The sequence below is a fragment of the Paramormyrops kingsleyae genome, chromosome 3, assembly GCF_048594095.1.
Source record: "Paramormyrops kingsleyae isolate MSU_618 chromosome 3, PKINGS_0.4, whole genome shotgun sequence".
In the NCBI taxonomy this organism is placed as follows: Eukaryota; Metazoa; Chordata; class Actinopteri; order Osteoglossiformes; family Mormyridae; genus Paramormyrops; species Paramormyrops kingsleyae.
The window spans coordinates 34,613,149-34,630,554 of NC_132799.1; the positions used below are offsets into that span (position 1 = coordinate 34,613,149).

General features: G+C 42.5%; 2 protein-coding genes across 2 annotated transcripts; both read left to right on the forward strand.

Annotated features, from left to right (window-relative positions):
* The first annotated feature begins 1,430 nt into the window (after nt 1–1,430).
* LOC111845692 (tetraspanin-7-like) lies at nt 1,431–4,756 on the forward strand. The gene has a single exon (XM_023815297.2). It carries the CDS (start codon nt 1,733–1,735, stop codon nt 2,783–2,785), a length of 1,053 nt encoding a protein of 350 aa, XP_023671065.1. The 5' UTR covers nt 1,431–1,732; the 3' UTR covers nt 2,786–4,756.
* A 2,468-nt stretch (nt 4,757–7,224) lies between these two features.
* trabd (TraB domain containing) lies at nt 7,225–17,177 on the forward strand. Its single transcript, XM_023815245.2, has 10 exons — nt 7,225–7,334; nt 9,918–9,985; nt 10,332–10,389; nt 10,908–11,074; nt 12,849–12,989; nt 13,147–13,257; nt 13,403–13,542; nt 13,861–14,033; nt 14,302–14,398; nt 14,783–17,177. The coding sequence occupies exons 2-10, from the start codon at nt 9,962–9,964 to the stop codon at nt 14,952–14,954; spliced, it is 1,083 nt and encodes a 360-aa protein (XP_023671013.1). The 5' UTR covers nt 7,225–7,334; nt 9,918–9,961; the 3' UTR covers nt 14,955–17,177.
* Nucleotides 17,178–17,406: the final 229 nt, after the last annotated feature.

Below are 17,406 nucleotides of genomic sequence, written 5' to 3' on the forward strand. Positions count from 1 at the left end.
CTGGTTAAATATGAGGTAGCCGGTTACACTTTTATCACTGCCTTGTGAATCCAGAGAGGCAAGAGAAAAAACAAAAATTAGAGTGAGTATTATTAAAATGGAACACTTTCTGAAATTTTGCTTTCTGGAAATAATTACAGAATCACCTCAATGTCTTAATACCATTCTAAATACATTAATGCCCCAAGAACACTTTATGGAAGAGAAAATAAAGTACTACTAAACACATATATTAACTGTAAACTGTGCCATTTTGTCAGGTGTCCCATTTTAACAATTAATACCCCTACAAAAAGAAAATGAAAGGCATTCAAATAAGCCTATGCAGAATACATAAATAGAATTCATAAACAAACACCTGAATTACAACAAAGAGATAACAAGAAAACTAATAAAAATTATTTTACATTGGTGAGTGTGTGTCTGTGTGTGTGTTGAGAGCTGTGTAGGCCTACATGCCTAAAGCAATCAGTGACTGTTTACTGACTCATGGTAATGAGATGCTATAAACTCACCGTCAGGCTTCTGCTGGCCAGTTAAATCACGATTCTGATAATTACATTCTCAGAGTGACTTTTACTGCATATGGGGACTAGTTATCATCATGAAGAATTACGTTTTTAACATCTTATGTGATTTGTTTATGTTCAGCAGAGATGCATGTTTTATGTTTTCCAGTTGGGAAACAATGTTGTGAAATAATAAGACCATTTCATCAAATATCATGACCTAAAATACTGAGCTATTATTGACAGTCATATCACCCATCCCTACACTGTAGTCTGTGAGTTTGGGGGCTGGTATTATATTTTAAAATCAGTCAATTTGTGTACGATACAGTCTGCAGCCCTTTTATGATTTAATCATTAAGTGTCAGATGCAGGCTTGTTTTTATACCTGTCGGGTTTCATTTAATCGGGATCAACAAATCTGCTCCCCTTCAGGTCACTTGTCCTTGAGTATTGATCCGTATAACACACATCCACTGGCCTTGACTGTACTGTGGCTGTCTGATGTATTTTTTGTGAGTCTGGGCAGAGGGTGGAGGGGTTTATGTGTCTGACATAGGACAATAAATTATGTGGGCTACACTTTGTAATGCTTGATATAGTTTCTGAACATTTCCAGAGAAAATTTATTGCTGTATTTGCCATTCACATTCCAGTTAATTATGCTCCTCTGTTAAATGGAATTTACTGCTCCAATCAATATAAAACAAATAGATCCAGTTAAATCAATGAATATTTGAGATCATTTCAGGATAATAAAGGGTAATCAGTTTGGGTGAAAATTTCTCACTTATGAAAGAGAGTAAAATCAGATGGTGTCTCCCCCCCACACTAGAAAAGGGGTGTGCTGGGGTATTCTTCATGTCAGGGCGCCTGTGTCCCCGCCCCGGCAAAAACCATCCGGCACAGTGAAAGCAAAAGAGCGAGGAAGAGGACACAGCAGCAACCGAGGAACGCCGAACCTGGGAGGGAATGGACGGAAAGCCTGAAATTGACTGATAACATAAACAAAAAAGGAGAGAAGAAGGCATCCGGCTGCCGACGGAGATAGCACTGCAACAGTCTGTGTCGCGGCAGAGATTTACAGCTGGGGAGGAGTGGGGTTTCGTTAACGGCCCACCATAAAGTAAACGAGAGAGGCAGCCAGAGAGGCAGGGACGTGGGAGAGAAGCGAGAGAGAGAGAAAGAGGGAGTGAGCGATAGATAAAAGCGAAACCAGTGCAATGAACAGTGCACTACCCTACAATTCCCTCCCCGGCCGGCCAAGCCCGAGGACTGCAGATTGGGAAGGGGTCCCAGCATCACGGAGGCTTTCCTCTCCCAGGGGACTGAGCCTCGCGGTGCCCCCAGCACTGCCTCGTCGTCCCTCGGCACCCCCCGGCATCCTACTCTCCCCCTTCCAGCAGCAACAGCGGCCACACCAGCGACTCTCTGTGTCGCTGTGCTCCGAAGCCTCGCTGGCACCCCCACCACAACCTGAGGCGGCACCTTGCTGCATGCCCGTAGGCATCATGCCCGTCCTGCGCCTCGGCCTCCTCGTCTTCAGCTGCCTCTTCTGGGCAGTGGGGCTGGCCATCTTCACGTTGGGTGTCTGGGCACAGGTCTCCCTGGCCAACTACATGCTGTTGTCGGCCAACCATTACCCCAATGCGCCGATCATCCTGTTGACGACAGGAGCTGCCATCGCTACCTGGGGCTTTCTGGGCTGCCTGGGGGCTGCTGCCAAGCTGCCCTGTTTGCTTCGAGCCTATGGCGTGTTTCAACTGGCTGCCTTGGTGGCAGGGTTAGCTGCCGGCCTGTGCGGACTCTTCTACCGTGAGGACATCGCCGAAGGGTTTCGTAGTGGACTGCAACGGGCCGTTGAATCATACGGTGATGACGACGGTCGGGCTAATGCACTGGACAGCCTGCAGAGGGCACTCAAGTGCTGTGGAGCTAAGGGGTGGCAAGACTGGCAGGCCTCAGAGTGGGTTGTATTGGACATCGGCGCAGACAATGTCTCTTCCATCTCGGTGCCAGACAGCTGCTGCGTGCGTCGTAAAGGCTGCAGGAACAGGCCCCTGCCTGCAGGGGGCGATGGCACTGCAGAAGCGGCAGGTATCCACCCTGATGGCTGTTTCCGCAAGGTCTTCAGCATTGTTAATGACAACGTCTTCCACATCGCCGCTACCGTGCTCGCGTTGGCCTTTACCCAGGCTGCAGGCATCGCCCTGGCCTGCTTGTTGGCCAACCGCCTGGCTCTCAGGCCACAGCGTGGGCCGGTAATACAGCCATAACCCTCAGGGGAAGAAACCACTGCCTGTTACTTGAACCTGACCACATAAAACTATGTTTGTACTCAACAAAGCCTCAAGACCAACAAGGAGTCTCTAAGGACTATCGACAGGCCTAACAGGGAGTTTTTAAATTATAATCAGAAACGGGACAGGGAGCATGGAGAGGGGGCATGCATCGTGTCAGTCAGTCAACCTATACAGTAGCATCACTCTTTAAACTCCTGCTATGCAACCAAGAGCACAGGCAGGATGGATGGTGGACACCAGGTTCAGGTCATCAGGCACCTACAGAATCCTGAGAGCCACAGAAGGGACTGTCCATGGGATACCTACTGCAGATCTTTGGCATCCAGCTTGGAAATTAACAAAGTCAGGTCACAAGACAATGGTGTGGTGCTGTTCATCAGTTTGTATGCTGTATCTGGATTAGTGATTAAAACTATTGTTACTTATTAAGTGTAACAGAATGTAGAACACAGTGATAAAGTGAACAATTGTCTGGTTACATTTCGGAGGCTTTGAAGCTGCTGAACATATGTGGTCCCCCAATTAGATTTATAAAACAATGACATAAAACATGCTAAGTTAAATGGGAAATGTTCGATCTCATTAAATTTAGGTTTAAAGCCAACACATTGTGTATATTATATACCTTTAATCATTATTAGTAAAAAAAATATATGTAATATACGATATCATTCCTCTAAAAATAAATTTAAAATAGAAGTACATGGTTGTACTTAGTACTGGGCGGTATGACCAAAAATTTGTATCACGATATTTTTGGAGATTCTGGTGGTTTCACGGTAAATAACGATATTCTTCTAAGTTCACCAGGCAGGCAGCAAGAGTTTACATAAATAAAATACGTTGTCGAATCTTTCTAAAAAGGTGTGTCTTTATTATTATTTAAGAGATCGTTTATATTCAGCTTGATAGTATAATCGACATGTTTCATTAGATTATAAATGTCTGTCAGCTCATTAGTGATATGTTATTTTGTATTATAACCATGTACATAGCTCGGTAAGCATTGTTTCACTGACGTGTTCTGTTATACCGATGATGTGCGCTATATTTAGTAGATGGCGACATGTTTATGATTATAACCGCGTATCTAGCTCCATATGGACATGTTTTATTATTATATATTTAGCTGTGTACAAACATGTTGTACATTGTACATACATGATTTTAATAATTATTACTGTAGTAAATCGATATTAAAGATTTTGATTTACCGATATGAATTTAATTGAAGAATTAAATGTATTGCACGAAATCCAATTTTTCAGACACAGACTGAGGTAATAGCTATAAATACTATAATGATAAACATTTATATATGGAGGATTCTATGTTACGAAATTATATAATTTGCTGCCTATTGAAGCATTACAACTGTTTCAACTATGCTACTGTAGGGCACAATATGAAAAATGGTGTATGGGAAATTAAAACCAGTATAACAGTTCCCAGCAGTAGTTGTACTTTTCACCTGAAAAATGCAGATATTTGATATGAATGTTTTATACTGTAATGAATAGAATAAAGAGTATACATTGGCTTTTTTTTAAAGAACAATGTTTCCATTTTTGGTCATAAAGCTCACCTTAAATATTATCTGATAAAGAAGTGTGACCACTCGTGGGTTGTTGTTGCATATTTGTAAATGGAAGAGAGTAGGAGATCCTGGGTGTGGTTTGCTAGTGTGGTAGTGGGTGTGGTGCATAGATAAATACATAGATAAGGCATATTTGTAGAAAACAATAAAAGGCTTGTGTTACATTAATACTATGCTAGCAAAGTAGTTTAGCAATATTGTATGAAAATCACATGCTTTATAGTTCTGTGGCTGCTTAGCACAGATCATGTGGCAGTCAGTAAAAGCTACTATAAAATATATTGTCTGAGATCCCTGATATAAATACCCCCTCATTTTCCTTGTAAATACAGAGACATGTCAGCACAGAATGTATTGGATCTCGAAAGCATTCCTAGTGAGGAATAAACTCTACAAATATGAAACTGAAAACAGCTTGTGAGACTGTGTGTCACTTCCTGTTCGTGCCTCAATAAACCCTGTTGTTAAATTCTATTTTTCTTTATTCCAGTTTTCTGGCTATTTACTTTGAAAGGTGTATGGATATGTGGTGTGGAGGTGTTTTAGTGATTACACAGATAGTGTTTTATTGAAATTCAGATTAAATTAATTTTCATTTTTTTAATATTCATTCATGTATGTGTGGCTACATGGCTACCGGGGAAATCGGGTATAGTGAAGGCAAATAAACACAATCAATATGAAATGTTCATTTTATATATTCTAGTACTGTGATACGTAGTATGGCACATGAATAATTCTCTGCCGTTATGGACTGACCTATAAAAACTAGATTTATTAGGGAATGACCATTTCTTCAGCTATAAAAGTATGAGTTATCGCCCTGATTCAGAAAATGACAGGAGCTCCTGCTTGCATTTTAATTTCTCTGTGTGTGTGTATGTGTGTGTAAGCGGGATTACCTGTCCTTATGGGGACACAATGTCCCCATAACGTGATAAATATCCATTTTTTTCCCCTATGCGGACCGGTTTCCTGGTCCCCATAAGGGAAAACTCTATTTTATGAAAATCAGTGACTGCTATATGGAAAAACTAAAAATGCAAAAACTCTTGTATTTTGTTTGGTTACTTATGTTTATGGTTAGGGCAGGGTGGGGGTTAAGGTTGTCATAGTTAGCATTAGCATTATTCCCATAGAATAATGAGAATAGTGAATTAGCGGGCCCCATAAGGATAGGTATGCCCGACATGTGCGTGTGTGTGTGCATTGTGAGGACCAAATGTCTCCACAATGTGATAAAAACCTGTTATTTTGATGTTACGGGAACCTTTTTTTGGTTCCCACAAGGGGAAATTCAATTTTATAAAAATCTTTGACTGCAATCAAAAAACTAAAAATGTCAAAAGACTTGTATTTTGATTGGTTACTTATGGGAAAGGTTAGCGCTGGGTAGAGGTTAAGGTTGTTGTTGGGATTAGGGTTTTGGCTATAGAAATGGATAGACAGTCCCCCAAAGAAATGAGTACAGGTCTCTCTCTCTCTCTTTCTCTATCTATCTATCTATCTATCTATCTATCTATCTATCTATCTATCTATCTATCTATCTATCTGTCTGTCTGTCTGTCTGTCTGTCTGTCTGTGTGTGTGTGTGTGTGTTTGTGTATAAACAATAAAAAAAACTATAAAATAAGTTGCACACTAAAATGGCTCTTAGGATTGGGAGCAGTAGGTATAATAGGATACGTATTAAAACATAAATATTTCCTTTTCTTACTACCCTATTACTATCTCTATGTCTGAGGCATCGATGGTTGCTTTATCAATTTTCTGACTCATTAAACCCTCACATTTACCTCACTGTCTTTTCAGTAGGTACTAGGTAGCCTCTAATAAGGCACTTGTGATGTATCTCATATTGGACATGCATGTTTGTGTATATAAATGTTCCTAGCATGTTGCACTTAGGGACCCTTGGAATCATCCTAACTTAACCCCCCCCCCCTTTTACAGCACACCTCCCCCATGGGTCTATTTCCAAAGTCCAAAAGCATACAATCACTTGAATTGGTATCTCTAAATCAGGGTTTGCAACACAGTTAACAGATTTCCCCACTCAAAAACATCTTACCAGGTGTCCTAGGTGTGTGTGAGCAGAGTAATCTGTAAACTGTGCTATGGATTGGCCCTCCAGATCAGGAAGTGGGAAACCCTGCTCTAAATTCTGTGAGAGCCCTGTGATGCACAATCATCTCATCTGGGGTGCATGATGACTCAAAGCTCACCTCAACATTGTTCTAAATAAGCATTATGAATAATAGATAGATAGATAAATGGAATCAAAAGGAAAAAATTGTATAGTAACACACCGCTGATACAGTGAAACTAAATATTTAATCTGTTGCTTTGATATATCGAAAACAAAGTAACAAGAACTGCATCAGTGTCGAGCTATTCTCGTTTGAATCATTTCCTGATGTATATTCCAAAGGGATAGCTTTTTTACTTTAGCACACTCGTCCTCTAACCTGAATTTCCAAACTGCTCGATGACTACGACTTATCAGGGCGGCAGCTTGATTTTCACTGAAACTGGAAACCCCCGCGTGTCAGATGGGAGAATGTAATGAACCGTAACTATGACGTTTGCTTTTTGGTTTCGAGGCATTCACAGTTATTTAGCATATTGATACAATGAGGCTGAGTATATCTCCATCTTCTATTACCCAATTTTGGATAAGAAGGCTTAAAGAACACGACATCTAAATAAATATTATATGAGTAAATTTGTGTAACTGGATGAGGACTACAATACCCAATAGACATTAAGGAAATTTTGAAAAAGTTTTGACATGCGAAGAATACTTTAATTGGTTTCAGACTACATTTCCCAGTAGGCATTGCTGCTAGGACCAGAATTGCATCGTCACCCGTGTAGCCGTGGAGGCCACAGTCACCGCACAGGCGGCGAAACGAAGACGAGCAGGTGAGACTTATGTCGCTGTGTCTTTTTTTCCCCTGTGTTTTCCAATGGCCTTTGTAAAAAGAGGGACGCGGTTGTGAAGGTTGTAAGTTGTGCCCCTGGGATCCACTTGATTTTGTAGCCCAGCCGTTATGGGGAAGTTAACTTTGTTTTAAGTGCCGGTAGCTGCGGTCCTGTTCTGGACGCCTGGCTAACTAACGCTAGCAGGAGCGAAGGGCTTAAACCAAGTACGTGGGAAGCGCAAAGTTAAAAAAATATACCAACGGAATCTGGAAAAAGAAATGTAGTAGTATAAACTATTTCAGAAAGTCCCCGTCCAGGCGCCCCAGTTGTCATCAGCACGATGGGAGTTTAAAGGTCTTTTGGCGACGTCAGACAGATGTTGTTGACTCCACTAGCCGGGCTAGGTGTGTTTCCGCTGCCGGTCCTGGTCCTTAACCAGCGTCTCATAAGACTGGGAATATCGCAAACACACAAACAGAACATGACAAACAGTATCGTTTTCCACCGGGGAAATCCTTTAATTTATCTTTTTTTCTGTTTGGCAACCGTTTCCCGCAGGGTGATGTAAGGAAACGCGCCTCTGTAAACTCCCTAAAGCGGATTTTTATTTTTTATCACTAAAAAGGCTGAGCAGAAGCGCCGACTAAGTGTGCTGGTGTATGGTTTTGAGTGAGTAGCCTAATAACTGATGGTGACATGTTACTTTTAATTCAGTGACAGTTTTCCTCCGGCATTATTTCAACTCATTTTTTTTGTCCGCGCCATTGACCGTCATTAAGGAAATGTCAAACGAAGAGTATTCTGATCAGAATGAGTTTTATGAACGTCAGATAAAAACTTATTTAGAGGCCCGCTTGTCAACAAATGTTGACAGAAGTTTCTGAGGTGCTATTGCAGATGGACTGAAATGCGATCTTGTCGACCAGGATTGTCGAATTTGTGAATGACATGTCACCCTCTAATGGCTAAATAGGGAAGATCGACTGTGTAGTTTAATTTAATGCTCAACAGAAAAATTAGCAGAGAAGGAAAAACAGGCTTAACCTGCCTACACAAAAATTACATTACTCGAATTTTAGTCATAGCTACAATTAGTCAAAAATACTGGCAATACATGGCATGCAAACTTTATGTGTTAATAGAAGTGCCTGAGTGGTTTTGCTGCTCCACTGATGTAGATATACAGGCGACAGACTTTGTATTAGTAGGGTAATGTTATTTGGACAAACCGTCTGTGCCATTTTGTGATCGACTAATGACTCCTCTGCTTCATGTTCCTCATGCTCCGGGTCTTTTGGATATTACAACACTTTTCCGTTGTAAAACTCACTGTTGGTCCCCTTGCACATTCCCTGTGATCACATGAGTCAGGACTTTGTTATGGCACTCAGCACAATGGCCTCCCTCTCCATTATACAGTACACGTCATGATCTGCAAAACATGTTCACCCAGATTGCTGATTTGTCTCTCAGCAAGTGCACATCATGTCAGTGTATGATTTGTGGAGTACTTAGAGATCTAAATTTCTTCAGGAAATTATGACGGGGTGTTTAAGTTAAACATGACATATAAGCGATACACCTTAGAATTTCCTTAGACCAAAATGCCTACACAGGCTGTCAGCACTGTCCTCAAATCTGAAGGCACTTGTTATATAAATGTAACATGAGAATCTTTCTACTTGCTGTTACTTTTTACTGGAAGGCTTTTGAAAATAGTTTTGTGCAAATTTGCAATAATTTTGAATATGTTGGGTACATGCAGCATGCACTCTTGTATTCTTGTTCTTTTTAAAACAATTGTAAATTGTGATATTTGAATTAAAGGAACTCTGTCTTCTCCACCCTTTTCTGATATCTAATATTTGAGTGGAGATGACTCCTTAGTGCTCTGAGCAGACTATGGCGAAATGCTCATCTAGAAATTTTCTGAAAACACTTTGTGATACCCATTAAGCAACATGGCATGCGAGTACCATTTTTATTACTAGAAACTGTTTTGTATAAATGTAAATTTATACTAAAGGATATGTTGAACTGATGAATCTGCTGTATTCTTTTTTTAAGGCTTTGAAACTGCCATCAGTGAACTTGCACATGATTATTATATAATGTAATAACAGTTATATAAATATTAAGGGGCTAGGTAGCTGTTAACTCTACAGTCCGTGGGATTAGATAGACAGGAGCAGCCCTTTGCTGACTCTGCATTGCTGTCCTGTAGATCTGTGGGTGGACTGCACTGCCAGTAGAGTAAGTTGTAAATTTAGTAGATTGCAACACAGTACAGTATACCTAAAGTCCAGCTTAGAAAGTAGCACACATTTTTGCCTTTTAATATCTATTAATTTGTTTTTCTGATGCTGGCATAATTCAGGGATCCGGCCCTCAGCATAATTACATTTTGAATACATATTTTTTTAGGTGTTATTGACATTAAGCTGTTAGGATGAAGTGGCATCAGAGTGTCTCAAACGGTTACCCTGTGACATGCTAGTTCATCATGTATATGGCCAGTCCAGTGGCTGCCTAACACTGTTTTCAGCACAGAATGTTTATCTATTTATTTATTTTCATTTTAAGGTGGCACAGTAAGAACAACCTGGTTAACATATATACGCTGGATCATGGATCAGGGTAACAATTCCGAGGTGAGAAATTATACGGAATGCCCCTAGAGGCCATTTTAAGTGCATTTCCTTACAGATTATATGTTGTCAGTTAATTTAGTATTTAGTTCGTTTAGTGTTTATGTATTGTGTTTATTGTTAATAACTTGTGAGTTGAAACATTTAAAGACACTGTAGTGTTGAAGCTTTCTGCTTCCTGAAAAAAATCACTCTAATGAATTTTCCATTAAACAGATGGCTGTTGGTGTGCCCGTTCCTCTTAAACAGTGGATAGTTACATCTGCTGTTTTGCTAAAGACCTAAAATTACAGCTGTGACCACACAAGCCATACCGGAACCCTGATTTTCTGGATTTTTCTTGTCTCAGGAGGAGTCCCTAGGCCCCTCGGAAGATGATCCGTTACCCAGTCTTCCCCCTGGTCTCTGTGAGTGGCCTGACTTAGCCCATCCTTGGTGCTCATGATGCTTGTGTTTGTCACAGTTATTAGGGATCAATGTCCTTCTCTGTTACAATGCAGTACGATTGATTGTGTTATCACAACAGTGAAATAATACAAGAGTTAAGTTTGTATTATATCCACCAAGACATTGATTAACTGTAATCAGTTACAATAATTTCTGGGTAGCCCTCTTGTTATACAGGCATAACTGTCCTGGAAGCTATGATAAGACCTTGTGTTGCTATTCTGAGAGAGGAGTCTCATTACCATGTTAATACAGGATCCATAAGACCACTGATGCACTGCACCATTCTATAGTACTACAGTATTGATCAGTGTGTTCTCTGTTTACTGTACTGCACGTGATGCGAATGCTGCCTTATTTGCTGATGCCCTGTGTTTCGGCATTTGGGTGGATTTATTTCTGCCCCCGTCTCTTCATTCTTGGCCCCCATCTCAGATTTGCTCCTCTCCTCACCTTCTCTGTCCCCTCCCTCGTCCAGCGGACTCAGAAGCCATGGTGATGCTATGGCAGATGCGGGCCCAGCGTCGGCAGGCTTCGCCCACCCTCCCGGACACGGTGAGCCGACTCACGGCGCCCGACGGCAGCCTGGTATACCTGGTGGGCACTGCGCACTTCAGCGACAGCAGTAAGAAGGACGTGGCCACGGTGAGGCTGACCGGCCTGGGGGTGCTTTTTAAGTCATGTAGACCTGACCTGGTTTTGCTGCATTGTCAGTGGTCTGTATCCTGGCTCATTGCGCTTTTCCACTGCCACCAAGAACCGAACCGTACGCAACCCGTATCGCGATCTGGCACTTTTCCATTGCAATATATGTGAGCCGTACCCGAGCCATAACCGTGTTGACATGGCTCTGCTTATTAGTGGGGCAGAAAGTGTGACCAAACCGAGCTGCCTGTATCAGTACGACCTGTTTGGTAAAAATGCTACTGATACTGGTGTTCTGCACATGGATTATCTGAAGGAAAAAGCACAAATTCTATATATTATTCATTATTAGTAGTATTGGACATTGCGATACATTCCCAAACACTTGAAACATGAAAATTTCCAACCTCCTGCTTAAAAAAAAAAATAAAAAATATATAAAGCAGCTGAACGGAATTGATTCATAATGCAAATTAACGCAAGTGAATGCTAATTTCACTAGCATTTGATACTTGCATAACACACTAAACACAGCGATTCTTACAGAATTGCATATGGAAATTAGCACAGAGTAAATAAATTATAATTTCACATAGTAAATCATGATGTATACTGTGTATACAAACCGGGCAACGCCAACCCGTCTGCAGTGGAAAATCATAGGGAACTGGAACCGTGCTCTGACTAGTGTCCCTTCACGGCACGGCTCGGGTACGGCTTGGTTCCTGTATGCCAGTGGAAAAGCGCCATATTAGAAAGGTAATTGATACTCTGACAGGGCACCAGTAATGGTTACCTGAATGTTACACTTACACAGTCAGTTACTGTTTTAGCTGCAGAGTAACTGACTAATTAATTTCGAGACTACTCCAAGTCATAGGTCAATTTTTATTTTTAACTAAAGCGCTATTTGGACTGGATTTGTTTTACCTAAGAAGGTTTGGTATGTAGTTCCTTGTGATTTGACTAGCCGATTCGGGCAAGATACGAAACGTGTAATTTCCTCAAATAACCAGAGAGAGTGGAGATCCTGTTCAGTTGTTAACGTCAATGTTATTGTGTCTAAAAGCAGAATGACAACAGAATTTACATTTTTTTTGACCTATTGCTTTATCATACTAGTCAAACACAAAAGTAGTTTTTTTTCCCCTCTCAACCATACAGTAGCTTAAAAATCGATGTACTCAATAGTGTTGTGCAGCTACTGAATACCTTGCCGTACCAGAGATAGTATGTGTAGGTTGTCAGACGTTTATGTGGAAAACTCAGTAACCATTCAAACTCCAGTTCTAGCAGATAAATGCTTTTTCTGCCTTATAAAGGAGAGGCTTGCTTTTATAAATATGATCTTATTATGAAGATGACAGTTCGGACTGGACTGCTGTTACCAAAAGAGGTTCAGGTTCGCTGAAATACAGGAAGTAATTCGCTCCTAAATTTTCCTGTAGAAGCTTGTAATAATTACAGACATGGAAAATTCAGACTGGATTAAAGTTATGGATCATGATGGTAATTGCTTTAATTGCACGGTGTCCCCAGGTAAAACTAACCCCTTCCGAATATGGCTTAATATGGATATTAGTTTGATGATGAATTCCTGATAATTCATATATGTGTCATCAAATTTATTAGCCCACTATGCATTCCAGTCTGTCCAAATCACATGCTTTTTGAAAATCCCTTTTTATATACATGCGGCCTGATCTGAGATCAGTAAGCAGACCGGCATTTGGAAGCCCTGGGGTCGTGATTGGCTCGCTGGCCTGTCCCTTAGACTATCAGGGCGGTGCAGCCCGACGTGGTGGTGGTGGAGCTGTGCCAGTACAGGGTGTCTATGCTGAAGATGGATGAGAAGACGCTGCTCAGGGAGGCCAAAGACATCAACTTGGAGAAGGTGCAGCAGGCCATACGGCAGGTGAGGGAGACCGTGAGAGACATGCCTGACGTTCGGATCTTGTGGGTGAAGTGGACCTGAAGCGTATTGGTGGTTTCTACCCTCTCAGACCTAGGCCTTGCTTGTAGCCAATGGTGTCCTCAGCCCCATTGCCTCATTTCCTGTCCTCCCTTCCCAGAACGGCGTCATGTCAGGCCTGATGCAGATCTTGCTGCTCAAAGTGTCGGCCCACATCACGGAGCAGTTGGGCATGGCCCCCGGCGGCGAGTTCAGGGAGGCCTTTAAGGAGGTGAGACCCAGCTTCTGACTTCGTGAATTGGCACAGCGGTGCATCCGTACACACGCTCGGCCTGTTGGGACACACAAGGCTCCTTCCACCCTGATTGTGTGAGTGTGGTCCAGCCGTCACTCACCCTGCACGTCTCCATCGCCAGGCCAGCCGGGTGCCTTTCTGCAAGTTCCACCTGGGCGACCGGCCAATCCCTGTGACCTTCAAGAGGGCCATCGCCGCTCTCAGCCTTTGGCAGAAGGCACGCCTGGCTTGGGGACTCTGCTTCCTGTCAGACCCAATAAGGTGAGGTGTGATCCTCCGTAGAGTCTGCCAGGGTGAGGTTACGGGCCTTACAGACCAGACTGCTGTAGAGCATTTCTGATCAGGTAGGGTTCTCACCCTCAGTCAATGTCCATTTGGACCAAAAAGGCAGATTACATTTACCTAAGTAACTCATTTAGCAGACTAGATAATATTAATTGCAAGACGAGATGTGATTTAAGATTCGACAGTTATATTCGAAGGATTAAAATGTGCATAATCTGGGTGTTCTCAGGTGAACTAAAGTGTTTGTGTACGTGTGTGTGTACGTGTGTGTGTACGTGCATGTGCACACGTCAGCAAGGAGGATGTGGAGAAGTGCAAGCAGAAGGACCTGCTGGAGCAGACCATGTCAGAGATGATTGGCGAGTTCCCGGCCCTCCACCGCACCATCGTGGCAGAGCGAGACATCTACCTCACACACACCCTGCGGCATGCTGCGTGCTGTGTGGAGGCGCCCCCTAATGCAGAGAGTGAGAACTGCCTCAGCCACCTCTTTACAGAACCTTTTATATAGTTGGATCTGCAATGCATCTGTCTCCCAAATGAAACTGTAAATTTCATTTAACATTTTTCTCATTCTGAAATGGTTTGATTTCTGAACGTTATCACCTGCATTTCAATAGCAATTTGTCCACTGGCATATTTACCCCACCCAGCAAGGAGAATATTATTTTGCACAGCTACTGAAGGCTCCCCCACCCCCTCCCTCTCTCTTCCCCTTCCCCCCTCCCCCTTCAGAGGTTCCTGCTGTGGTGGTCGGGGTCGTGGGTATGGGCCACGTTCCGGGCATCGAGAGGAACTGGGACATGCAGCTCAACATCAAGGAGATAATGAGGTATATGCATGTGTTTGCACGCTACTGCATTCATGAGTGAAGGATCGCCTGTCTGAATTATCTGAAGTGCACACTGTGTGACAGTGAGAGTTCTGACTGCATCTAATGGATTCTTGTGGCCAGAGATGGCTTCCTTCTGGGATATCTTCTGAGAAGGTGGTAATGGTGGTTTGAGTCAAATCGAGAAACCCAGCATGGCTGATAGTGTTTGAGCTGTTGTGTGCGTATAATTGTGTATTTTGCATTAAATAGCCTGTGGTATGTGTGTGTGTAATATAACAATTCAGACTAGACCTCCATTACCATAAATATATATAAAACACTGTTTGGTGGATGTGATACATGGCTGACAGTCTGTTGTTCTTGGTCCTTCTCCCCCCACAGTGTGGCGCCCCCATCTCGCTTCAGCTGGGTGTTACGGACAGTGCTGAAAGGCACAGTACTGGGCATCTTAGGATATGCCTGTTACCGGGCAGGCGGGGGTGTGGGCAGGGCATTGCTCTCCACGCCTGCTGTCCAGTCCTTACTGGGGGGGTCACGCCCACCGCCCGCCTGACGACAGACACGGCACTCGACACCGTGTGGCCTTAAATACAGGAGGTGGGGGTTTGGAGAAACTGATTGGCTAAGAGGTCCAGGGCCTGCCCTCGCTGACCCCTCCCCCAACTCCGCCGCCCATCACTTCTGTATGAAACGTTGACCATACTGCCAAAGAGCCTATTCATCCTCTGGGATTATGCAAATGAAGCCAGTGGTTTTTAGGGTCCACATTTGTGACCCAGATGCCGGTGGCCTCCACGTTTTCTATGATGGTTTAAGAGCGATGATCGTCCTCCCTCCCCCTAATGCAGACTGAACCTCAACTCTGTCTAAACTCAGTCAAGAATTTACACCACGGGACCAGAATGCAGCACCTCCTGCTGGCTCCGGACGGCACCCCTAATCGGCGACCACATGGCCCGACGTGCCAAATACCCGTCGGAACCGTGATGCTACGACCTAATCTGAGCTGAGCCCTTCATGCTGCACCAGGAGTCAAAATGCTTTCATGACCAGCATCTCTCAGACCTGTTTAATAGTGCCCTCCATTCAGTAACACTGTCTAAATCAATGTGGTTTCAAAGTGCAGGTTGACCTGTAATTGGCTAATGATAGGCTGTAACTTTGCAGCTCATGTTTTAGTTTGATGTTAAATTATTAAAATATTACAATGGCCAATTCCGGATGCAGCCCAAGGATGACTCATCCAAAGGTGTGTGTCATTCAGGAATGAATTCTCCCAGTCTCAGTTTTTAAACCACAGTGTGGATGGTGATCATCTGTGTCCTATCCATTGCCAAACATGTCAGCAGTCTTTCCTTTCCCAGCAGGTAAATTTCATGGTTAACCACGGTCAGCAACAGTTTCTGTGAAGGGTGGTTGTTTCAGTGCTTTTTTTTTTCCCTTTCAAGATCAGTTTGCTTCAGAGGTGCACTGGATGGTTGTCAATATCCCTACTGATGCAAATGTGACAAGTGCCTCGTAGCTGTTGATGACATGGTTGTCTCCACCCTTCCAGGATCTGTGTGTGGGGGGATAGGGGGTGTATCTGAGGACTGAACAGGGAATACAGGCAATCTAGGGTGATAGAACCTGAAAAACATGCATTTTATATACTATGCATAGTCTCAACTGTGGGTATGTGGTCATCATTACTGACCAAGTATCAGCTTGTTCTACTTGAATATATACTAAACTGCTTGTGAACAAAATGAACTTAAGGTTTAAACTGTTCTGAGAGAACTGGCAGCTTGCAACCTTTTGTCCTCTTGAGTATAGAAAAGCATTAGGAAAGTGCATGAACTGTGCCTGCAGGCATGCAGCTGAAGCTGTCTATTATGAAGGTATCTTATGAACCGGTAGTAAAAAGGTAATCTGTCTTTATTGATTTTGGTTTTGGTTGGCCCAAACCTGCATGCACTATGGCCAATAGGAGTGATGTTTGAGAGGCTGTGCAATTGAAAGTTAACCAGGGCTACTCTCATCTCCACTATCATATTCTGCGTTTGATTGAGTTTACCAGAAACCAGCAAACATTCAGCATGTACATGTATAAAAATACAAAATTTATACCTTTTTCAAAAAAGTCAGCAAAGACAGACCCACTTATTGTAGACTGTTGTTTCTGAAATATAATGCAGAAATCCCTGAACTAAAATCTGTAATTGATACATGATTGGTGAATTCTGCCCACTCTTGAATGTGACATCTTGTGTATAGGAATTGATAGAATGTTACCGTAATGGGAGGGGACAATGGGGATGGGGAGTTAAGATGCCTTATTCAGATTTAACAGCTGCCTTTTAAATCTGGAAATTGCCTCTGCTGTAGCCTTGGCTTGTCTGTCCATCAATGGCTGTATGCTTGTCTCATTCTGCCAGTGCCCTTAGTTTGATGTAGCTACTCTTGTTTCTGGTTAATTGGTTTTTGAAGCTGGAGCACCAAAAATTCAAATTGTGCAACAGAGGTCCTAAAAACTAGAGTCCTGGGAAGCTGGTTTTCATGTCCCAATTGATGTTACTGCTTGATGATAATTTGATACTGGAACTATTTTGCATAGAATCTACCTGATCGACGGTTGCCCATTTCTGTAAATATTTTAGCCGTGAATCGTTTTTGATACTGGATAACTATTTCATCTTGTGTCTTGTTAATTCAGCAAGGACATGTTGGTTACTAACTTGCATAACTGCATACCCATAATTAAGGTCAATATTAAACTGCATCAGTATTCACAAAATTGTCCCATATCATGAGTAGCCTTCTTAATTTACCTCATTTTCGTAGGTTAGAATTTATTGAATAAATGATTGGGGGGGGGGGGGGGGCAGTTGTCTTTTTACTCAAAAATTGACACTTATGAAGTCAAATATTAAAGTCTTATCTATATGAAATAATGAGGTTTTAGGTCCTTTTAGTTGTTATTTGTGACTATTTCTGAAGATATACATTTCATTGACAGTGATTCG